This window comes from Mytilus galloprovincialis, chromosome 3 (genome assembly GCF_965363235.1).
Source record: "Mytilus galloprovincialis chromosome 3, xbMytGall1.hap1.1, whole genome shotgun sequence".
Taxonomy (NCBI): Eukaryota; Metazoa; Mollusca; class Bivalvia; order Mytilida; family Mytilidae; genus Mytilus; species Mytilus galloprovincialis.
In genome coordinates, this window is record NC_134840.1 from 53,445,636 (window position 1) to 53,471,801 (window position 26,166).

The 26,166-nt window shown below is 31.1% G+C and overlaps 1 protein-coding gene across 2 annotated transcripts; it reads right to left on the bottom strand.

Annotated features, from left to right (window-relative positions):
- Positions 1-1,617: 1,617 nt before the first annotated feature.
- Positions 1,618-25,285, bottom strand: LOC143068306 (acetylcholine receptor subunit beta-like). Of its 2 annotated transcripts, XM_076242246.1 has the most exons (7): positions 25,169-25,273; positions 13,985-14,026; positions 10,284-10,462; positions 6,192-6,236; positions 4,612-4,736; positions 3,369-3,904; positions 1,618-2,264 (listed from the first exon to the last, which is right to left on the bottom strand). In XM_076242246.1, exons 1-7 carry the CDS (start codon positions 25,206-25,208, stop codon positions 1,852-1,854), a joined length of 1,380 nt encoding a protein of 459 aa, XP_076098361.1. In that variant the 5' UTR covers positions 25,209-25,273; the 3' UTR covers positions 1,618-1,851. The 2 variants fall into 2 exon arrangements, with proteins under 2 accessions (XP_076098361.1, XP_076098363.1); XM_076242248.1 differs by lacking the exon at positions 13,985-14,026 and having other exon boundaries at positions 25,169-25,285.
- Between the last annotated feature and the right edge of the window lie 881 nt (positions 25,286-26,166).

The window sequence follows — 26,166 nt, forward strand, 5'->3', positions numbered from 1 at the left end:
TTATTTTGGTTTATAAACGCGTCCACATTATTATTGCTATAATTATGATAGGTTATCTGTAGAAACGGCGGTCTGTAATTCATTGTTTAATGAACACAAAAAAAAGGAGGACCGATACATATAACAGAAGATCACGTTATTTTTGTAGTCATACAGTTTTAGTTCTCAAATAATACGTTTGTCTTTCGTTAATATGTTTATGAAAGGTAATAACAAAAAAAAAGCATCCCATTTAAATCTAAACTTTTCAATAGACCTTTAACATTTATCCGAGTACTCGAGTACACGCGAGTATCATGACCGAGTATTCGTGTATTACATTTAAGAACTTTTGATATCCCTAGTTATGAGTAATTTGTTGAAAAAAAAATCCCTGACATAATAGTTAATAGTTTTCCAGTAATATATAGATTTGTATCGGTCAAGTTTCTTATCGGTCAACAGATTCGTAATAGTGACAGTAAAACCTATGTCTTTTTTCAGTCATTCTTCCTCGTAATTGTGTTGGACCAGATTTTGAGTAAGACGTATATCCATGTAAAATCATATAAGATAAGAAATGGAAAGTTGACAATTTGAAATTTGAAATCCTCACGTTTGTTATAGATTCGAAGTAAAAAAAGATCAAGATATGAAGCAAACTTGGTAAAATCAGTCCATGAAGTAACTAAAGGCCTGCTGCGATTGAACAATCTGAAGGGAAAATAAAAGCCAATAAATTAGACGGGAAGGGAAATGAAGTCGGTACTTAAGAAGCAGAATGTTTGACAGGTATTTATGGGATATCAATATTTTACTCCAAATTCAAGTGAAAACTTTAGTCTCTAACTTTAAATAAAACTATACGTTTGCATTGAAAAACAAAAACAAATTTTTTTTAAAAAACCACTGTAAATTCAAATACAAACATATTGTTAACTTTGAAATATACAAATATAATCTTAGAGTGAAACTTCAACAAAAAACAGGGAAATATCCTCATTAAATTAATGATTTAACAAGGTAGTATCTCTTCAAAATGAAGGCCAGTCCATTCTGTAATTACAAAACACTATTATAATATAAACAACAATCAGTTAAGTAGTTTTTTACGGCATTAATAAATCATAACGGTATGTGTAAATAAAAAACATAAATGAGAAAATGACGAAATTAGAGGACATATTTTTTGTATATAGAAATAAGATCTTGGAGCCTGAATCAGCTCTTGGAGCCTGAATCATTCAATTACAAAACACACCCTTTCATTTTACAAGAGTACACCCCTTTTAGTAAATTGTGGAATTAAATGAATTTGTTCTAGTAACTTAACACTCTGAAGTTTCAAAAACATTTCGCTATGAAATCTTCAGATGTCAAACTACAAAGAAAGCATATCAATAAAAAACAATAATTGTCCTAGTGGATGTTAGGAGCTGACGTATCTCAATTGGCTAGTTGGGGTTATATATAATGTTGAAAGTACGCTTTACATTTTGCAATTGCATTATCGAGCTATTAAAATTTCATACAGAATCCTGAAAAGAAACCCATCTTTAAACATATAGAATCTTGTAAAAACATTTTTAATATCAGGTCAAGAACTATGTTCATTCTGAAGTATTAAGTTACACCACAAACAGTACAGACTATTTAGTCTGTCTATCAATTGGTATATCTGTCGTAATGATTTTTTTAGAACAAATTAAATGGCATTGTATCAGTAAACAGAGTTTGAAATCAGATATTAGGTTTCAGGAAATGTAGTAATATAGCTTTTTATCATTATTTTTAAAGTTCAATGTCAATTTAATCCATATTTACGTCAGTTCTTTCGGGCTTTTTCAATAATAAAATAATTAAAACTGGTATTTAAGACGTGTAGTAATTCACAAATATTGCAAGGAACAACATCACAGTGACTATGACAATCATGACAATGTAAATGTTAAAAAACACTTTGTCCATTATTTTGGATAGTTTTTCCCAGGTCAACTCGTTGTCCATCGAACTGACTGCTTCAACAAATTGAGAGTGACTTTTCTTTTCTGTTTTCAAATTTGCTAGGGCTGTCTGTGACAGAACTTCAACTTCGGTTTCTTTTTCATTCTCGCAACATTTACAACAACTTTGCACGCCAGCAATTTTGAGAAGACATTTGTTTGTAATGGTTTTAACCCATTGTGGTATTTCATCTTCCTTTGATTTGAAATGAAGACTGAGAACGATGATTGTAAGGATAACTGATGTAGCTCCAAGAGTTAGAATAAATACAAGGTATATAGCTGAAATCAAAATAATTAACCAGTTTTACAAAATGAAATCATATTACATAGGTTAAGTTGTCTTAAATGCGAAAAGTTATGGCATTGAATATTAACATGGATACGTTGAACTTTCTGATAGGCTAAATGAAAGAAAAATGTATCTATTTTTGTGTTTACTTAATGTCTCTTTACATTAAGAATTTCAATGGTAAAATTAATTTATATCTATATTTCATCACTATTTGTATTACATTATTATAAACCTATATGGTATGTAGTTTCATGTATATTGAATATCAACAAAATTCGGGGAACAATATTTATCAGTTTACAGTACTGTCATAAAATGAAAAGATAAAACAACCTGGCGACAACATTCTACTGATTCTATTTCTTGAATTTAAGATCAGTGGCTTTCAATAAAATTTCAATCCTAGTATCTATGATGAGTTTATCTATCATGAATATCGGGATCAAAATTGTATCCGGCACACAAGTAATGTTTGAAACAAAATCATTTATTTTGATAAATAACATTTCTAGTATTCTATTGGCGTAACTATATTTCGCGATGTCATTGCGACATTATTTACACTCTAAAATTGCAAAAATTATCAGTCCGATCCGTCTTTTAATACACTCAAGGAGACCAACGATCTACTGGGGTAAGGCTAAATAAAGGCAACAGTAGTATACCGCTGCTAAAATTGTTTGACTCAGATAATAGTATTTTTAACACATCTGAACCATGTGATGTAGTGTTAGGTTGACCGGCAAGCATTTTTAGATTACTGTTATCATTGAATACTGGTAGCCGGTAAAATTATTTCGTAGATTTACTATCAAATGATTGACAAAGCGTTTTGTTGTAAAATATCAAAGATGCTTTTCGAAAGATTTATCATCTCTCGCTGTCTTCAAAGATTTTACTGTACAAAATGTTTTACCATTTTCCTTAATGATTCTAGATGAATAGTGCTCGTTTGATTTCTTTTGCAAATTTAGAGGACTATCTACAAACCTTATCATATATTCGTCTTTCGTTACGAAAAGAAAGAGTTACAAAGGATACTTTATTAATATGATGTAATTTAATATGTAAACCGCATAAGTTTTACTTACAGAGGTAGCATATATTGACAGAGGTACTTGGAATATTGTCCGAAATCATGGTCAGATATACAGCATAGGCTAATAGAACGGTCAATGAGAAACCTATTTTCTCTCCTGAATCCACTGGCAGCTTGAACACCATAGCAATCAAAACTGCCATCAAAGCAACAGGGAATAAGGTGTTAATGATGTGGAACATTGGACGGCGTTGGAGCTTGATTGTATAAGTTAGACTTGAAAACGAAATTCCTCCTCTTGATTTGGAACCCGATTTGCTACTTGAGGCGTAAACAAGATCCCATTCTCCATTTGCTGAATAGAAACTGAGGTCTACAGATTCATTTCCAAATTCTAATGAAACTTCCGCGGCGGTATAAGACCAGGAACTTATCTTTACTGTACATTGTTGTGTGTCCAGAGGGTAGTACGTGATATCAGATTCACAGCTCACTTCGTATATGCCTGATGGGTTCCAGACTATGTTCCCATCACTCATAATTCGCATTGGAATAAATTTATCATTGATAATGCCTATGTCCTTCACTCTGAAATTTTAATTTACACATATTCGTAACATTTCATTAGGATTTGATTTTCATTTGTCTTTTATTGTCCACAGAAATGAGCTGTCGGTGATTTTCAAATTGGCAAATTTATGATTTTTAATATCTATAACTTTCATTTCTGTTGACATATTTTTTTGTTTTTTATTTGAAAGATTGCTTTTAATCTGGTGCGGTATTTTAACATGTATTATGTGCATGATGCTGATTTTTCATACACTTCCGTTTTTGCTTTTTTCAAAGGTTGTTTTAAATCATGGCAATTTAGAAATTTTTTGTACACTACGGAAATATCATTTTCTAAGAAAATTTTTGTTTGTTTGTTTGTTATCATGTGTCTCAAAGACTTTTAAACAACATTTATCATATTCATCTTTTCATGACATATACAATACTAGTCACAGTTGACGTTTCATATTGATTGATTAAGGTACTTGTGATCTCTACTGATCTTGACCCTGTCCCCTTCTAAAATAGATAGTAAATAAAATCAATTCCTTAGTGCGAGTTTTGCTTTATTTTCACGGTTTCTTCTACAAGTTACACGTTTGATAATTGATAAAGTATATACTAGTATCGCCTTTTGTTTTGTACTTGTATCATATATTTTGACACTTGAAATGGGAAGTCTTAACTTTTCCCTCAATCTTGCAGTATCAAATACACCAGCGTGTTTTAATTATACTTACGAGTTTTCTATGATAAGTGCGGGTCTCCAAACATATTCTTCTGTACTGAAGAGGAACTTTACATTGGTAAAGTCTTGTGAGGTAGCGGAACTGTTTGACCAGTCTAATCTGGAATCATACCAAACCTTAAAATCGCATAAAAAAACAATATTATATCTTCTTCACAAATACACGAAAATTGTAAACTACAAGTTAAAGGAAATATAACATAGAGTATTTATTTTGAAAATAGTCTTAGATGCATAATTTTTTATATTAGTTGTTAGTGGCTTTGAACTAGCTGTCAGTAACTGCGAGTACTCTCAGAAAAGTACTCTAAAAGTGTCTTTCTGTTGTTGGGATATACAAGTACCCGGCCACGTCCACTCTGTGTTTTTGTTAGATGTATTTCTATTCGTATCCTTCTGATGAGTTAAGCCTTTTTCAACTGATTTTTATAGTTCGTTCTTATGTTGTACTGTTACACAACTGTCACAGGTAAGAGGGAGGGTTGCGATCCCGCTAACATGTTTAACCCCGCCACATTATATAAGTGTAAGCCTGTCCCAAATCAGGAGACTGTAATTCAGTGTTGATGTGTTGCATGGTTGTTTTTCGTTCATTTTCTTACATAAATAAGGCCTTTAGTTTTCTCGTCTGAATTGTTTTACATTTGTCATTTCGGGACATTTTATAGCTGACTATGCGGTATGGGCCTATGCTCATTATTGAAGGCCATACGGTGACCTATAGTTGTAAATTTCTGTGTCATTTGGTGTCTTGTGGAGAGTTGTCTCGTTGGAAATCATACCACTTCTTCTTTTTTATAACGCTTGAAATTGTAATAAAACTGATCATGTCTGAATGTTAATCAGTCGTACTTGAGGAATTGTACTATTCATTGGAAATATATATGAATCGTTAAGGATGTACTTAGGTGAGGTTTTGAAATAAGTGTCAAATGTTCGAACTCCTTGGTGTTTTTTCATAGGATACAAGGTAAAATATTTTGCCCCATAAAACCTATTAATTTTTAACATAAGACTTATTAGCTCATAAAATGTCATTTGGCAAAATTTAAGTAGATTCTTGATTTTCTTTCTTTTGTTTTGACACCCAAATAATACCAGTGCAACTATAAGGTAAAAGTCAGAGTCTTCCTTTTCCCGCCATTTTTTATAAATCAAATATCTCGAAAAGGAGCTCCATGACCTATCAATTTTTTTGGCTTATTTTGATCCTTAAATAATACTCTTCCAACCTAAAGTATCAATTTTGAATTCTTGATTTATTTAATTTTACCTTAGATCACATAAGTACATCCTTAATGGGTTTGGTAAGTTTGACACACTTTGCGCGTTCCGTTAGTGTTGGACATAATAAACATTAAAAATACGGATTCAGATTGTTCAATTTATCTTGTATGAACATTAAAATTTTGTTAAATCTAAATACAATTCACTGAAATATATTTTTATTTTTTATTTCAATCAAAGTACCGAAAACTGCATTCTTGAATATCCAAGTTTTAATATTCAAATCAATTACTGCTATATCATGTTAAATATTTGAACAAATGAAAGGCGCTGATAAATACTTACAACATTTAGGTATCCTGATATTGATAGTGATTGGTCTTTAATATTCTAAAAATATAGAAAACAATATCGGTTATTGCAGAAGCTTGCATATCGGTTTCATACGGAAGCCGGTAAGGGCCATTCAAAAAAAAATTTATGTCGTAATTACGACATAGCATGTCGTAATTTCGACATAACAAGTCGTTATAATGACATCGCTATGTCGTAATTTCGACATAATATGTCGTTACAACGACATCGCTATGTCATAATTTCGACATAACATGTCGTAATAACGACATAGCTATGTCGTAATAACGACATCACTATATATATTAAAGAATATGTATTATAATTGCCAAGACACTAAATGATACAGAAATTAACAACTATAGGTCATATCATAATGCCCCCAATAACTAGAAAAGCCCCTGCATAATCAGCTATAAAAGAGGGACGAAAGATACCAGAGGGAGAGCCCCCGAAATGCTGTGTGGCAGACAGTGTTATTAATTAATTATTAGCTCCCTTGGTAAAACTCAAAATTTCATATTTAATGTATTTCATTGTTAAATAATTTACATGAAGCTGAATAAGTATATACATGTATCTGTTAATTGCATAGCTTTTGCTATTTGAATTCATTGATTAAAGATATTTATTTATATTGTAAAGTTTAATATTTGTATCGTCGCAAAATCTTTGGTCATCTTCTTTGGTTACCTTCTGTGAGAAATTTATATATTTTATAGATCCTGATTGTTAGTAATAAGAAACCGATCGGGGACTATGAGGACTGTTTTGAAGTCCTATCAAGGCAAGCAAAGCTTACCACCTCTCTATAAAGAAGCGCACAACTCAATGGTTTGTTGTGATGAGGGTGAATGGACGTATCGATTGCTCTGTATTTACTGTCAAACGATGGGCACGATGTTCCTAAAACACGACGTTACACATAAAAAGCGGCGTCGAAGAGGGTTTTTGATTAATTTTTGCAAGTTTTATTCGTTTTTTTTTATATGTTGGTTGATTTATTCATTATATTACAAAATTTTTAAAATTTCTGATTCTGGTTCTGTTCGTTTTGTGATGTCATTTTATCATAAATTACCTCAAGTTGTGGAAATCTATTTAATAATGTTTACCCTTTAAGTTATTTCAACTAAAAATGCATTACTGTCGCAAGTAATGTGGGAAAGAAAGATGGGACGGAAGTAGATATAGGAAGATGTGGTACAGTTTTCCATAAAAAAGATATTTTTTTTTAGATGTACGAAACTTTTATCATATGATGTTTAACTTTCAAGGTGAATATCATCTGTCATTGTAAAATTTCTATATCTTAACTCAACCCCAATACAAATATATCTGACACTCTGCAAGTAAATCGAACATTTTTACCCTTAGTTAAATTTGAATAGAATTGTATTTTCCCTGGTACATAAGTTGTCGAAATACACCCCTTCAATTACTTGAACCTTGGCTTGAGAATTATTTCCGCAAGTCATCTATAGTGTTTAATTTCTGATATACATTTTAAAATATAGTAATCTACTCCTGGATCGTCCGCGAAAACGGCTAATATAATCCCGGGTTTTTATTAATTCGATGAAACAGTTTTCGTCGCTGTTTGGGATTCGTCTTTCAATTACCTCCATTTCATGCACAAGTTTATATTGACGAAAAGTTCCGGCTTCGATAGTACAGGAATTACTTTCATCACGACAGTTATAACATGAACAGGACAAATCGCGAATTAAAACATTCCGTGAACTGGCATTAAGTCTTTTATTATTGGTGATTGCACATTACTGAAGTGACGACTTTAAATTGTCTATTTCAGAGTACTTCCGCAACATAAATTTCAATTCGCATTTTACATTTAGAGGACTGTCTTGGTGTCTCCAATTTGTCTTTGCAAAAAAGTGGACGAAGATCATGTGATTTTTTCCCCATTTCCCCATTCTATTAAATAAATCGTTAAAATTTATAAACGATTAATAAAAATTGCAAAATTTAACCTGTGTCGAACCTATGTCCCCGGGCGGAGTCTATAGCAACATGCACTATTCTTTTTTTTTCTGCAGCAATCATCAACCTCTTTTTCCAAATTTCATAACACGATTTGTTGTTAATTAGTATGAAATTCAAAACAGTGTAGCTGTGGCCATTGATTGACCCATCAAAATCATCCATTGACTGGGACAATTTACGTGAACGTTTGTCTGTAACAACCACTGTTCATGACGTACCTACGATAGACATTTAAACTGTGGGGTCAACAAAGGTTTCTTAACGCCTTTAATTATAAAATAATTCGAAAAATTAATCAGGAATAACCTTTGTGTTTTGATTTATATAATTGATATAAATCAAAATATCGTGTTATTTCTGATTAATTTTTCGAATTACTTTATTTAGGTGTTGAGAACCTTTGGTGACCCCATAGTTTAAGTGTCTTTAAAAAGTACATAGTGAGCATTGGTCGTTACATACAAACGTTCACCTAAATTGTCCCAGTCAATGAATGATTTTAATGTGTCAATCAATGGCCACAGCTACACTGTTTTGAATTTCATACTATCATGAACATTTAATTGAAACTTTAGCACATGTAACGTCGGAAATTAGCGTCTTTCGGATTTTAGACGTTTTCAGACGTTTGGACAAATTGGCTACCGTTTTGTAATGTGTGGAATCATTTTATTCCTTGAAGACCCAAATATGTAGTTAATAAGAAAAGAATCTTGGCATTTTTTACTCGTCGTGTATCTAACTTTTGTTTTGATCAATTATAAAAAAATACGCGTTAACTGCTTTGAAAATGAAATATCAACTTGGACAAAATGGCTACCGTTAGAAAAACGACTGTGAAGAGAAGATTTTATTGAATCAGCAATATTTGAACTCACGAACAATGAGGCAAATATTTGTACTTTTATTAGATATTATTAGTGTCTTACTCTTTTTATTCATTTTCTGCTATATCTACTTATAAAATTCACTTTCAGTCGTTGAGTTAACGAAATACGTCGTTGGACATTTTTCTTATTCCAGCTTAATATGCAGCCACCGAGTCAAATGAAATTTGGCAAAATAACGGCTTTAACGCCACAAAGAACCGACACATGTCGCTGTTCCTGCCAAGAATCAAAAAGATCAGAGAATAAGAAATAGGATCACTTTACATAAGAGTTAAAACAGTTTTTCATAAATGTAACGTTGGACATCCGTTTTTTTCACATAGCTTTGTTATTTTAATCCTCAAATAAACTAGGTATTACTTACTAAATGATGAAGAGCTTTAAAAACATAATTTAAAACATATATTGATTTTGTTTTAATATTGGTTCGTGTTTTCTAACATTTTTATTTTGTTTTGCGGATGAAATTTTGAAGATTCTGTTTTAAATCCTAGGGCTTGTAGGAACATCGTGCCCACCGTTTGAAAGTAGATATAGAACAATCAATACTTCAGTTCACCCTTATTACAAGAAGCCATGTAGTTTGCGCTTATTTACAGGGAGGTTGACAGCTTGGCTTGCCTTGGTAGGACTGAAACAAATAGAAGTTTTAATTGACCTTGACAGGCTATATAGCCCTTTCACGATCGGAACTTTGTTTAACTTCAATTGGATCTATAAAAATATATAAGTTTCTTACAGAAGGTAACCAAAGAAAGTACCAGAGATTTTGCGACGATGCAAAAATTAAACTTTACAATATAAATAAATATTTACGTAATTACGACATAATTTATTTTTTTTTGAATGGCCCTTATCGGCTTCCGTAGTTTCAACAGTTAACGGTATTTCATTTATAGTCAAACATTATTACTCGTAAGCCTTTTAAATAATGACGATGTCAAGTAAGTTCTGAAGTAATGTTACTAAAATGTAAGCTTTTATAATAATGTAAACAAAATAAATTAAATACATATATACATGTATAAGCAATAATTGTTGACATAACCAATTGTATTGTTAAAAATTTCGGTAAAGTTCAAAGCTTCAGTTTAGGCTTTCACAAATGTGTAGCTCTTTTATTGGAACATAAATTGTATTAGTTTCTTTTAGTGCTTTGTATTAATTGACAGTTTATGTATATATTTACCAGATCGTTGACAGTTAGAATGGTTAAACTGATGGATATTTTGACGTTCTCGCGAGGTCTCTGTAACACTTCATACTCCGTGAACAATTCACGCCTAAGTGATGTTTCTAGTGATGTACTGTATACCGGTTTAGTTGGTCCTGGTTTTACGCCTTTGGCTCCTTTGGCTGCGTTAGTTGCTGTAAGAAACACTTTAAGACTAATGTCGATGTTTTGATTATTATGATATTGATTGCATCGAATTTTAAGTGTGTGTCTAATATATATAGACATTCATATTTTTTTTAATAAAATTCACACTGAACAATGTATCATAAAAAGTAAAATCACAAAAATACTTAACTCCGAGGAAAATTCAAAACGGAAAGTCCCTAATTAAATGGCAAAATCAAACGATAAAACACACCGAAAAAATGGAAAACAACTGTCATATTCCTGACTTGACACATTTTTAGACATATAATTGAAATTCAAATTTGATGTGACGGCATGATTTGTAAAATTATCATCCTTTATGACAAACAAAAACCAGCTAATCTGCAAGCCATACCATCTACTTGCCACTATACATCATGTACTGTGGATACAACCCTGGATAACGCCGACGAGGAAAGGCATTACTCGACTATACAAAAGCTATATGTGTATACATTCTAGTTGGTAAAGTGGTCCAGGACGCTGGAAAGAGGTGCCACGATGTCTCAGATGCAGGTGTTCGAATCCCGCTTAGGGAAGACCCTACTATACGTTGTTGGGCTAAATTTGAGTTTGTTGGCCTTGTATAACCACATGTTATCCGATGGAGAGCGTAAAGTTGTCTCACATTTAAACGATGTTTAGTAATAAATAAACATAAAATGTGTCATGCCAATAATGGAATTCTTATCTATTGAGTTATATACCCGATTTTAAAAGGCAGTAGATTTACGGTTGAGTAAAAAATTGAAAACAACACGTTTAAAAATTTCTTGTGTCCGAGGCGCTTTCTTGATTTACCTTCATCAGGAACGCTCAAAGTCAAACATTTGAAATCCGAAGATGTATAAGTATCGAAACTGTTAAAGAGCTATATATGTCAAAAATACCTAAAATAAATAGCCAAATTCATCTAAAGCCAACTTTGCCTGAGGGAGTTGAAACCTTAGTTTCTTAATAATAACATATGTAATAAATCGGGTTATATTTGGTAATTCAAAAAATGCTGAACGGGAGTATAAGCACTATATGAATAATTATTTAGACAAAATTGGCCAAATTACGATGCTACATTTTATCTCCAGAATTAATATTCATTATTTCATTCGAGATTTCAGAAACTTGCATGCATTAACTATGAATATATATATAATTCAGTACGTCCTATCAATGTTTATATGACAGTAAAAGGGAAAACATTATAGATCATAATGTGTAGGTTTAAATACCTGAATCAGATTACACCATACAATACTTTGAAGTAGAAATATGATAGCAAGGAGTTATGAGAATGCATCATTTTCGACAAAAACAATCTAGACGGAAACATAGTCTGTAACAATAGAAAGGTGTCTTTGCAATAAATCAAGCTCTAAATCGTCCAAAGTCTATAAATATTGATAAATTTAACAAAAAAAATTAAAGATTCACAACCAATTCTCTAAACAACGAAAATATAAAAGATCTGACATATAACATTATCTTACCTCCTATACATTTCTAGGAATATGATTGGTTAAAAGCAACCGCGTGGAGACAGTGTATATTCCATACTATATTAGTAGGCGGGGCTTATTTCAATTCACTGTTAGTAGTGGTGTTACGTCTGTTTGTGAAAAACAAAACCATACTGAGAAAAAATCTTAAAGGTTTCAACAGACGAAGAAATTGTTGATGAAAGATTCAAATAAATACATAAAAATACATAGAATTAAAAACAAGTTCCGTATGAGAACTCATTAAATAATAATCCATAAGATATCCCGCTAATAAACTCATACATTTAACCTCCTTTTACTGCTATAGTTTGGTCAGTTCTCAATTAAATGATGTAGCAAGTGCTCAAAGCTTTAGTATTTTCCAAAGGAAGTTAATCATTTACCATGAAAATTTGAATCAATCATAATGGTACATGGTGAGTACTTGAAAATGGTCCAAATTCTATTTTTACCAGAATGAGTGTTTTGACCTTTTCCCAACCAAAACAATGATTTCTAAAATGAGGTCATGAGTTTTCAAAAATTCGAAGAAATCACGAAGGGGTCAAGCAATATTGGCAGTCAAAACATGTGTAAAACGTGCACTTGCATTACAAAAAAAATTGATGAACGAACAGGGAGATGTAAATAACTGGATTTTCATTCAATCAGTTTCGAATTGCTCATATAGATATTGGATAAAGGTTAGTGACCCTAAACCAAACGCCTATACGCATTCCTTGTGTAGTCAAGAGGAAAAGTTAAATAACAAAAATACCGAACTGATAGGACAATTCAAAACGAGTCCCTTATCAAAAGCTTCAATAAATCAAACGAATGGCAGTCCTGACTTGGTACAGACATTATCTTATGTAGAAAATGGTATAATAAACCTCGTTTTATAGCTAGCGAAACCTCGAAGTAAAATGTCAGCAGTCAACATTGTGCTATAATCTTAATCACCATAATTTACCATAGCTTTAGTCACAGATGTTTTTTAACGTATGCGACAGAGTAGATGTTATGAAATTGTTTTGTTGACGCATTCGATCTTTTTCGTCTGAAGCCGTATTAAGGTAGCACAATACAAAGATTTTTTTTACTTCCAACCACTAACCTTTTAAATGCTGTAACTTTCTTATGAATGCATAAAAAATAATAAAAGAGGTATATGTAGATCGATAAAAGATTAATCTTTTAAATGAATGTAATATTTTTATTATGCAATCATTATGTAATCAATTATTATGTAATTAGTGGCAAAATCTTGGTCAGTTTACTTGAATGAATTTAGCTCTATCATCTCTTTAACTATACAGAAAAATTTAACGGAATCTTAATCAACAAATCATGGGCTTCAAAAGGGTGTCTCAAATTATCCCTATGGTATTCCATTTTCTCATAAATCACTATTTAGTGTAAACGTCCTAACCACATAAAAGAAGATGATGTTTAATTAGGTGTAAAATTTGATCTATACATTCTATCTGAAATCTGAGACACCCTTTTGTAGATAATGGCCATAGGAACAACATGTAATAAAATCAATCCTCTAGGGATACCTATGCCGAAGCTAATTTCATTTGAAAGTGGAAATTTGGTGAAAAATATTTTAGACACAGTTAACATTATAATTGGTTACATAACTGTTGCATAATACTAACATTGCATTAATTTGAAAGAGAAATCTGTTAGCTATCCAAAACTACCACTTTTATAAATTTTCAAGCATAATTAAGAAAGTTACAGCATTTTAAAACTTGGGAGTTGGAGTTATAAAATCTTTGTATTGTGCTACCTTAAGCTGACAAAACGGTTAAATATCTTTTAAAACTGGAAATTCAATTTCATATCTTCATATATTCATTTGAATTTGAGAGACATTCTATCGTAATCATTTGTGTTAATATTAGTATGTTATTGGTAGATAAGCTCTGTCATATTATTAGTTGTGACCAAACAGAGGTTTTAGGAAATACATATGCAAAGAATTATAGATCCGTAACAGCTCTATGCCATATTACTTACAATTGCCTTTGTCTTTGTCTTCAGTAGCAGCCAAATATATATCTATTGACATGGAAAAATAAATGATACTAAAACTATTCTAAAAGCAATCAAAACATACACATTCAATGATAAATAAAAGAAAAAAAAGTTCACACAAAAAAGACATGTAATAACTAAATATTACTAAATTGCTACACAGCTACGAAAAAACAATTACAAGCATACCATAGCAAATGTGACAAGCTGTAAACAAGAGACTATACATTTTGTAAAATAAAACCAAGTATGTGTTTTATGCAATTACAAATTTGAAATGAATATGTAATTGTACTAGTGTTGTATATATTATTTATTTTTACAAAGCAGTACATCGTATTTCCCCCTCAGTCTGTAATTTCTGAGAGAAATATAAAATTCGATTTGTTCTGAAATAACACATTTAACGGTACTAAGTGAATGGCTAACTATTTTCCTCAGTGTTAGCCAGTACGAGTATTAGCGCATAATTTTAGTTTCTTATTCGAGGATCAGTCTTTCCAGAGGCGGATCCAGCCATTTTAAAAAGGGGGTCCCAACCCAGGACAAAGGGGGTTCCAACTATATGTCCCAATTCAAATGCATTGATCGTCAACCCTTGGATCCGCCATTGTAATTTCTGTGTGTGATATCTTATCAAGACAACATGCTGAATGTGTACTTAACCAGATGCACAATACGGCAAATAATTTCAGTATATGTACAAAAGAAATCTGCATGAACAACATTGTGGTTTAAAAGGCAAGACAAAATATGACACATGTACAGCAAGTGTTTTTTTTTTATATTCTCCGTTCCCATTCTCAATTTGATTGGTAGAATTTATTGGCTGGAATGCAGAATCACCACGTATGCTAAAAATGTCCTGTTTTAACCTTATATACTAAAAATGTCTTGTTAAACCACATATACTAAAAATGTCTTGTCATAACCTCATATGCTAAAAATGTCTTGTTATATCGAAAAATTTAATCTTGAGTTCTTAATTAATCTATTTTTCTTTTCTTCCTCTTAAAAGGAAATGAATAGGTTTAAACGGTACTGAATTTTCCAAATAAAATATATTGGGAACATAAACATTCAATTTGATTTATATATATATGAATAGTTGAATTGCAAATATTATGTAATGTTTCTCTGTAAGACATTGTTGGTATATTTCCAACATTTCCAGGACTCGATAGTATCATGTAAACACCATGTAAAGAAATCGTCGCGTGTCTAATTGATCAAAATACATAATAGGTTCAAATGATATTAGACTATTGACCCATTATGAGTAGAAGAATAATTATTAAAACTACTATTGTATTGAACAAATACAATATATTAATAGAAAAACAATACCCTATCAATAATAATTATGATGTTAAGCATTTAGATTGAAAAGAAAGTTATTTACTGCTTCTCAAAAACAAATACTGTATCGATCATACATTTTAATTGAAATTAATAACTTAATCGAACAGAAACCTTTAAATTCATAATTATTTCTTTCGATATACCATTTACGCCTTCAAAATACATTTCAAATTAAATTAATGATAACAATTATGTTCAATCAGCGCGATACAAAACACAAGGTAATAACCATGAAACGAATAATTTAAAAGAGGCACCACAAAATATTTCCGGTGGTACAATTTTTTTTTTATTGAATATTGAAATAAAGAAGTTTGTTGTTAATATACACGAGTCAATGCACCAAAATAGAAAAAATAAGCAAACATATGAGGCCCACTGGTTGTTTTCGTACCGAGATTCGAAAATGGTATCAACAATGAAGGAACAAAATAGAACCAAACACAATGAAAGTCCCAACCATGTACTGGCTTCCGAAGCTTCACAAAAAACCTTACAAATATAGATTTATTTCATCTTCAAGCCATTGTTCCACTACTAAACTGTCTATTCTACTTACTAGTACACTTGGTACAATAAAAAACCTGATAATAAATTGTTCAAATAAGGCCTTCGAAAATAGTGGAATTAATAACTTTTGGACCGTCAAAAACTCGTTGGAAGTACTTGATAAATTGCATGCATATATTGGTGATTTTGAATCTGTTCAAAGTTTTGATTTTTCTACCCTATATACCACTTTGCCTCATATTCTTATTAAGAAAAAATTCACATCCCTAATTAAATGGACATTTAAAAAGTCAGAATGCAAGTACACAGGTTCAAACTCTTTTATGTCATTTTTTAGTAGCAATAAACAAAAGAACTATATCAATTGGACATGCTTTGATACTATATATGCGCTTGAATTTTTACTTGATAACATATTTGTTCGCTTTGGAGATTCCGTATATCGTCAAGTTATTGGAATTCCAATGGGGACTTACTGTGCACCACTTATTGCGGACCTGTTTATGAATTGTTATGAGTTACAATTTATGACTAAAATTAGCAAAGACCCACCGAAATAACATTTGATACACAAATTTAACAATACTTTTAGATATTTGGATGACATAGTGGCTCTTGATAATGACGACTTCAGTATGTATACTAAAGAAATTTATCCTGTTGAACTTACTTTAAATAAAGTAAATACTAACAATGACCACTGCCCTTTCCTCGATCTTGGTATCTATATCATTAACGAGAAGCTTAATACAAAAATTTATGATAAAAGAGATGATTTTTCATTTCCTATCGTTAATTATCCATTTTTAGATGGTGACGTTCCCTTGTCACCATCTTATGGTGTTTATATATCTCAACTTGTACGATTCGCTCGTGTATGTAAAAGCGTATTAGATTTTAGCGAGAGAAATTTATGTATTACTGAAAAATTATTACACCAGGGTTTTCGATATCACAAACTAGTCAAAACATTTACTAAATTTTATCATCGGTATAAGAAAATAATTCGTAAATATAACTCAACATGCAGACATCTTATACGTTCAGGTATTTCACATGCAATCTTTAATGGTAATATTCTTTACAAAGCACAAACATGTCAGTATTCACCTTAAAAGCTTACAAAACCTTTAAACAGACTTATTAAGAAGGGATATAGCTACGATACTGTTGTCAGGTCATTAAAGATTGCATATTTTGGCTTTATAGATATTGATTCACTTATAGGGTCTTTGCATCGGAACTTAACACATTTATTTGAAAAACAGTTGTTGGCATGACACGGGTTATGTTCTTCTCATATATTTTATGATAGTATGATACTAATCCCCTAACGGGAGGGATTGTACCTGATATTCATATGATGAAGACATAATCTTTCAATCAGTTTAATTGAGGTCTGGAGCTAGCATGTCAGTTAACTGCTAGTAGTCTGTTGCTATTTATGTATTATTGTCATTTTATTTATTTTCTTTTGTTACATCTTCTGACTCGGACTTCTCTTGAACTGAATTTTAATGTGCGTATGGTTATGCGTTTACTTTTCTACATTGGCTAGAGGTATAGGGGGAGGGTTGAGATCTCATAAACATGTTTAACTCCGCCGCAATTTTGCGCCTGTCCCAAGTCAGGAGCCCCTGGCCTTTGTTAGTCTTGTTTGATTTTTAATTTAGTTTCTTGTGTATAATTCGGAGTTTAGTATGACGTACATTATCACTGTACTAGTATACATATTTTTTAAGGGGCCAGCTGAAGGACACCTACGGGTGCGGGAGTTTCTCGCTACATTGAAGACCCATTGGTGGCCTTCGGCTGCTGTCTGCTCTGTGGTCGGGTTGTTGTCGCTTTGACACATTCCCCATTTCCTTTCTCAATTTTACATCACAGTCAATCAGTAAACGTCTAGGACTTTGTGTTATAACTGTCTTGGCACGTTAAGTGCATTGGTACCAAATATTCTTCAAAAGCAAGTTTGAAAACGTTCAGAAGAAACAGATTTTATACATTTAACATTAAATCCGTTCAATGTGTACTGATTAATTAGTCTGGGATAAAATGACGTATTTAATTGTAGTAATTTCCCTTGGACTTGCTTTCAGTAACTAAGAGAACTCTTATGTTGGTGTCTTATGTCTAATGTTTTTAAGTTAAAGTTGTACCTCGTATCGAGTTTCTATGTTTATTCAATTACTACTGACTTTGTTCTTTATATGTTGGGTAGTTAGTTACACCACTGTTCCAGGTTATCTGGAGGGTTGAGCACTCATTAACATGAATAACCCTCAGAGAGTTTCTAGCTTTTCCGTGGTTGTCGTTAGTTCAAGTTTGTCATACTTGATTTGCGTAAATTGTTTTGTTATAAATTGTGCCGTCAGGTAGCTGTTTTTCGTATTGCTGAAGGCCGCACGGTTGCCTATAGTTAGTTACATTCACTTCATAGGAACTCTGGTGGATAGTTGTCTCATTGGCAATCATACCACTTCTACTTATTTTTATAAGGATGTCTAACCATATGTTGTCCTGATTGTCTCGGTCTTACTTATTTTTATAAGGATGTCTAACCATATGTTGTCCTGATTGTCTCGGTATTACTTATTTTTATAAGGATGTCTAACCATATGTTGTCCTGATTGTCTCGGTCTTACTTATTTTTTGTCAGAGCTAGTAAGGTATTGGTAGTTGGAGAAGTTTTTTGTGTTGTCTAATAATTTTCGTAATTCTTGTTATCTTCCGTAAAGTTAAAATATATATATATATATATATAAATCCCTAACACATTAAACGCCCTTATTTATTCATTATGTATCGAAATATTTGCACAAATATTTAATTGAATAAAAAAAAATTGAAAAAAGTAAAATGAAATAAATGAAAGATGAAGCTTGATTGACTATGATTAAAAGGATGATTGGCCACAGATACGGTAAGTTAAGTGATGAATAGACGGACGGACAAATCTGATTACAGTTTTAGCTATCTAACGGTTTTCATTAAATTGATCAATTAACGTTTTACTTTATTACTAGAATTTGATCATCTAGATTTTAATTATACTATTCACAAAATTTAGTGCTTAATGTAACAGATTGTAAGTTTCAAAAGAAACAAATCTATAGATGAAAAAATATTTACAATAGTTTCTCCTGAGTATTCATCTCTACTTCAATGCCTCATACTGGTGACAAAAGTATACAATCATATACATTGCAAAGTAAGAGATTGTATAATGGCTTTCGGAATGAAGAACTTGTACGTTTCGTTACTTCTGTGATACTTATGTTAAATTATGTGCTAATCAGATATCTCCCATCCGTTTCAAAACAAATGTTTCATTTCAATAGTATTTTTCTATGCTTTGAAAGCCCATAGGCGATATATTTATTAAGAATATCAATCGGAAAAGATACAAAACGTTGCTGTGATTTGTTCAAATGTTTTCAAACTTTGTTTAAGGGGGCTCGAGGGTCTAAATAATTTTTTTTTTCTAGTATAGGATTTTGCTATATTTTTCTATAAAAGAACTTTATCTTATACTTAATAGAAAAATAAAATAAAAACATGGGATCACCGTTTATTTATGCTCACAATCTGACTTCGAAAGAAGCATACATTTGCGTACAGGCACTTTTTTCTGTTGAACTAACAGGTAAAATAGATGTAACATTGAAATAAAAAAAGAACTTAATTACAGAAATTGTCAAATTTTACAGTAGTTTAGTACAGCTTATTCAAAATTATAATAAAAAATATAGGTCACCGTTGAGTTAACAAATATATTTCAATTTTAATGCCAAAAAATGACATTTTTGCACCAAAGGGAGATAATTTGGAGCTTTCTCAATGATATAAACATTTTAAAAGTTATCTTGGGACAACAAAAATTGATTTTTTTGAATGATTTTTGTACCATATGGTAAAGTAAAAACCACTTAGGGTAATAAATAAAATTTGTAATGAAAATAAATGTTTAATTTTTTTCTGAAATTTTTATTCCCTCGAGCCTGGTAAATTTATGCGATACCGCCATCTTGGATTGTACTATCAATACAATACAATATACAATATACTTTTATTTCAAAAACACTCCGTCACATTGACATGTGAAACAAGAGGTAAATTACAAAAAATACAAAATACAATCACATACAATTAAAGAAATAAATAAAACAACTTAAAAGAAATGTAATATATAGACTATTACTTTACTTTACATTATAGTATTTTAATATTATAATATTTTAGTTAACTTTGAAATGAATAAAGACACATTTTTAAGTACGTTAATATTAGTCAATGACAGTAGTCCTTTCATTTTTGCTTCACACGGATATTTCACATAGTACTCTGGAATATGCTGATTTCTGATATTTTTTACTAATGTAGAGTTGCATTCAAATAAATAATGGTATTCATTGCCAATTGCAGTTAAACACAAATTACATGTCCTCTCTTCTTTTGGAATGTTATACCATCTTCCCAGCTCTACTGGAATTTTTACATTGCAGCATCTTAATTTTGAAATATATTTACATTCGAATGGTGTTAATTTTAAAAGATAGTTTTCTAAGCCAAAGATTGTTTTAAAAAGTCCATAAAATTCTCCTCTGGATAAGTTGTCAATTTGACTATGCCATTGTTGAATGAATAAATCTTTTAGTTTTTCTGTCAGTATGATTTTTAGTTGATTTATATCTAATGGTGATTGCTGAGTCCAAACATAGCTTAGTCCGGCATTGTCTAGGATCGATTTAATATAATCCATCCATTTGAAAGTGTGATCATCTTTTAAGTTGAACATAATTTGATAAAGTATACTGCTAAGTTTATTTTCATTGATGAGAAGTTTGTTCCAAAAACACACCATTCTACATTTTATTACGATATCTATTGGTGTACGACCAAGTTCTCCATATGTCATAAAATTTGGTGTCGACGTTCTAATTTTCAACACATTCCGGCAAAACTGTAGATGGATTTTTTCCAACATGTAATTGTTTCCGAATCCCCATATTTCACATCCATATGTCAGAATTGGAAGTACAAGTGCATCAAACAGTTGTAATTGTAAGTCGACAGGTATTGAGAGGTTACGTATCTTTGTATAGAGACTAAAAAGAGCTTTCTGCGCTTGTTCGCTAAGACGTTTCTTTGCTGTTGCAAATGAACCATTATAATTAAAGGTTAGTCCTAGATATGGATATGAATCCTGAATTTCAATAGACTGGTTAAATATTTGAAATTTTGGTAATGTTCTTGATTTCCGTTTGCAAAACACAACAACCTTTGTCTTCGATAAATCAAACGTTCAACTTCCATCGGACACAGTATCTTTCAAAAACATTTAAGGCGTGTTGCATTGATTCGGCCGTTTCAGATATAATTATAGTGTCGTCGGCGTACAAAAGAACGAAAAGTTTAATATATATATGCAAATGATTGTGGCAAATATTTTCGATAACTTGCAAGTTCTGAACATCATTCTCAGCAAAGAAAGACTCCAGATCGTTTAGATAAACAGCAAATAAAAAGGGGGATAAGTTTTCTCCCTGTCTCACTCCAATGTTACAGTTAAAAACGACTGACACTTCGTTCCCATTTCTTACGCAAGATTTAACATCACTATACATACTATATATTACCTTAAAAATTTTCCCAGAAATATTCGTCTTTTGTAATTTAATCCACAAAGATGTATGAGAGATTGTATCAAAGGCTCTCGAAAAATCAACAAAAGTGCAAAAGAGTTTTTTTTCCAAGTGCTTGATAAATTGATATTAATGAATGTAATACAAATATGTTATCCAATGTACTATAACCTTTTCTGAAACCTGTTTGAGCCTCGGAAATCAGATTGACCTCAGTTGACAGTTCCCCAAGTCTTTCATTTAAGATAGATGTGAAAGTTTTCCCAAGACATGACACTAATGTTATTGGTCTGTACAAGCTTGGATCATATATATTGCCTTTATTCTTGAAGATAGGTTGAATAATTCCCATTGTCCATGAATCTGGTACCTTCCCAGTATTTAAAACAATATTGAATAACTTGTGATAGATGGTCAACATTTCCTTAACCGTATGTTTAATATGTTCATTCACAATACGATCATATCCGGAACACAGGCACTTGTTTCTGTCAATGTGGGGTTTACTATCCATACCAGTACAAAAAAAACACAAGGTAGCTAACGGAAATTTTCAATGTGTTCGCTTCAACCAATATTTTTTTAATTTCCCTTGATTTTTTCACAAATAAAAGTACACCAGTCTGTCGGAAATTGATTTATCTTTACAATGAAACAACTTTCACGTACCTTGAGAATACCCCTCAAACAGAATAACACACTTCAGATGAGAATTATTGACCTTTTTCCAGACCATTGAATTTGTAAGGACTTAACTTCCGGTAAACTTAGGAAGTTAATATAACTGTGCAATCCCATTGGTTTAATTCATCTGGTTACCTGTTTATTTATACTAGTTACCAGTAACCAGAAAAATGTGACCAATGGGATTACACAGTTATATTAACTTCATAAGTTAACCGGAAGTTAAGTCCTTACAAATTCAATGGTCTGGAAAAAGGTCAATAATTCTCATCTGAAGTGTGTTATTCTGTTTGAGGGGTATTCTCAAGGTACGTGAAAGTTGTTTCATTGTAAAGATAAATCAATTACCGACAGACTGGTGTACTTTTATTTGTGAAAAAATCAAGGGAAATTAAAAAAATATTGGTTGAAGCGAACACATTGAAAATTTCCGTTAGCTACCTTGTGTTTTTTTGTACTGGTATGGATAGTAAACCCCACATTGACAGAAACAAGTACCTGTGATCCGGAAGTCTTATTGTTTTTAAGTTTTTTTACGACATTCAAAATTTCTTCTTCTGTGATTGGAGAATTTAAAATTCTGTTGATGTTCTCTGGTGGTACCTTTGTTAAATCTATGTCTGAGTTGTCTTCAATGACTTCATCTTGGCTTAGACGTTTAAAATGTTCATATAAGTCTTCAATTTTAACAGCATCAGTTTTATTTGATTTGTTGGTATTTATACTATTTAATTTTTGCCATAGCCGTTTTGGGTCAGATTTAGCCAGTTTTCTAATATCTTTTGCGGTATTCATTTGGAAATCATTATAACTCCGATTTAGTTCTTTTTTATAAGATTTACTTGCTTCTTTTAAAGCTTTTTTTATTTTCTTTACTCTTTAGGTTCCCGTATCTTTGTCTAGCCTGATGAAATAAATTTCTTTTGCTCTTGCATCCTCTTTTATACCATGGTTTTTCATTGTGCTTTGCATATTTCTGGTTTTTACATTTTGTTCCAAACACTGAGATGGAAGAGCTGTTAAATATTTCACAAATTTTATTCATTGCCGTATCAATATCGTTTTGTTGTACAGTATCATTTCGATCGATTAATTTATCAAGTATAGTTTCTATGTCCCGTATTCCTTCAGACTTTTTTTCTTTAACATATTTGACAAATTTATCTTGTTTATTATTATTCCATTTTATAACTTGCTTCTCGACGGTTTTTACATTGTTGTATTGTGGTTGTGATTCCAGAGTAAACTTAAGGTTATCACAGTACACACTTGGTCTAGTTATTTACCCAAATCTGCAAATTTGTGGACAGATGTGCAACTTTATTGGTTAAACTGATTATTTATAATAAGAAAACTTGCTGAGTTATTGCAGAAATCAAAATATTTAAACGAATATAAAATAGTTGTGTTTTAAAATCAATATTTTTAACTAAGCTGTTTAAGGAGAAATAACTATACTCGAATGATAGGAATTTTTTTTATTTTTATTTGTAGCAAGAAAATTAAAACGTATTATAAAACATATCTTCTCACACTTTATTTCAAAATTCTATCGCATAGATTTCTTTTTATGCACAAAAATGTGATTTTTCTTGATCATTCAAAGCAAATATAGGCAATTTTCAACAACTCATAGCTTGAAAAATAGCACGGTGACCTATCTTTTTTATTATATTTTTGAAGAGAACATAGTAAAGTCTTCATTATGGCAAAGTATAAGAAAAATCTATCTCGGGAAACTTAAATCTATGATCTCCCTAAAATTCGGAAAAGACGGTCTTTATTTTCAAATTTCATTGTAGGATTAATTTGGTAAAACATATAAGTAAAAACAGCAAAAGACCATGCAGTTTTTAAGTTTTGTTATTTAGCAAGAGAAAAATCTAACATAGTACTAGACAACGGTCAAATGATACGAAACAAAAAAAACTTCGCTCCTATCAAAGTGCTATATTACTGTTACGCCGCTATATATTATAGGTAAACATTTACAAATAGGAAATTAAGAAACTTAAACTCTAATATAGGTGTAATACCACCATTGATTTTCCCCTATTAGTCTTTGTTAAATTTGCACTTTTCAAAAAATGTGTAGAATTTATCTTTGTTTCAAATAAAGAAATACTTGGCATGAGTAAAGTTTTATCCTGTCCAGCACTATACAAAAAAAAAATCACGTAACATTTCATTGCATATAAGAAAATAACCATCACTGGAAGTTAACCAATCAAATGTCTCCCCTTATTGTATCCGTATACAGGGTTTAGTCACCATGTAACCTCAAGATTACAAAATATTCTATAGAAATCCTAAATAAAAAAATACATAACATTTCCTAAAATAAATTAAGTGTTGTCGCTGTAATGTTTCAAATTAAAAAAACAACAACACAAAACTACACGATTTATGATAAATCATTGTTGCCACCAATTGGCCTTTATTTAATATCTGTCAGACAAATTACAGTATTCTGATTCAAAATAATAAGTTGTGGAAGTGTAAAAAACATTAGCAGACTACATGTAATGATACATCCACCAAAAGTGATATGACCAAGAGACAGTAAATCATATTTCAAGAAAAATTAAATTGTAAGAGTCAAAAGTTTTGATGTTAAATAATCAAACAGTTCTCAGAAGAACAACATAAAACGCCGATAAGGTAACACTTCAAACACTCCAAACTTATGAACGAGATTTGAAGAAAAGGAAAACCTGCGAAATATTCTAACGTTTTTTTTTTGGTTTTTTTTAGGGTGTGCAAGAGTTAGTAGTCTTTTGCTGTAACTTTTTCCAATACATAAAGAGAAACATGACAGCCAAAAAAGTATAAAGGAAACAAATAAAGCGGTCTCAAAACAAGTAAGTAATAGTCATCAACAAAATCATTCGAGGAGAAAAAAAATAAAATTGTTATTATTTTTTTTCCATATGAAAATGTTTAAATGAAGTGCATCAGGACTTACCAATTAAGGTTATTAATAATATCAATGTTTTCCATGTCATTGTGTGCAATCTATCACATATCAATTATAAACCACGCGGAAAGAAATAGTTTCAGGTGTGAAACGATGTCCTTTAAAATATGGCTTAAATCACGTGATTATAATATTTTTTAATATTAATGGTGTTTAATTATCGATATAGTTCAATGTTTACATTCTTATTAATCTTCAAGGTAAATTATATAATTAATAACACTTCACCTATTCACTACAAAAAAATAATGATGATTCTTTAGCACAGTACGTGTCCACTATGACTACCGGTGCAGAAATCCATTAAGACCCTTTGTAATCATTTTATCAGTAGAGAATTGTTGCACTTGTTATCATGATTTAGATTGCTTTGGATAAATAAAACACGAAGTTGAATTAATTCCAATTTTATTTCCTTTATATTTGTTAATTTAGTCTATGGAGAGTGCGAATCGAGAAATCCACTTCTTCTGTGGAGTAGCGATATTTTCTTTTGTCAACGAGATGCAGTGTGGTGAAATCTCAGACGAATGTTGGAAAAAAGAAAAAATCATCGTAAAAACACATGTTTATCTATTTTTCAAACATAGACATTTTTAACAGGACAAATGTCTTTACAACTTGTCATGTATTTTGAACATGCTATCCCAAACATGTTGTATTTATACGAGTAAATATACATCTACTTTTAATGTAACCTATTTGCAGATTTATGGTTTTAAGGTTTCCACATTGACACTTTTAGAATGATGTACTAACGACTGTGTGATAGCTATTGAATCTATTTCATTGCATTCTACACCATAATCACTGGAAATAAGTTAAACATGTTGTATCTTCTTGTATGAGTGCGACGTTTTTCTAAAGGAAAGCGATATGCTTAATTATGAAAAATCTTATCTAACGCGTTATTTTTTCCTAATGAAAAGTTACGACAGATTGACACGATCAGACCAAATAAAGAAAAAACATCGACAAGTATGACA

Excerpts from the sequence above, each read along its gene's own strand:
- LOC143068306 (XM_076242246.1), bottom strand. The coding sequence starts at position 25,208 with ATGACATGGAAAACATTGATATTATTAATAACCTTAATTG. Across the intron at positions 14,027-25,168 it reads ATTATTAATAACCTTAATTG|ATATATATTTGGCTGCTACT; the intron begins GTAAGTCCTGAT and ends CCATGTCAATAG. Across the intron at positions 2,265-3,368 it reads TGTCAATATATGCTACCTCT|CTATATACCTTGTATTTATT; the intron begins GTAAGTAAAACT and ends TTTTGATTTCAG.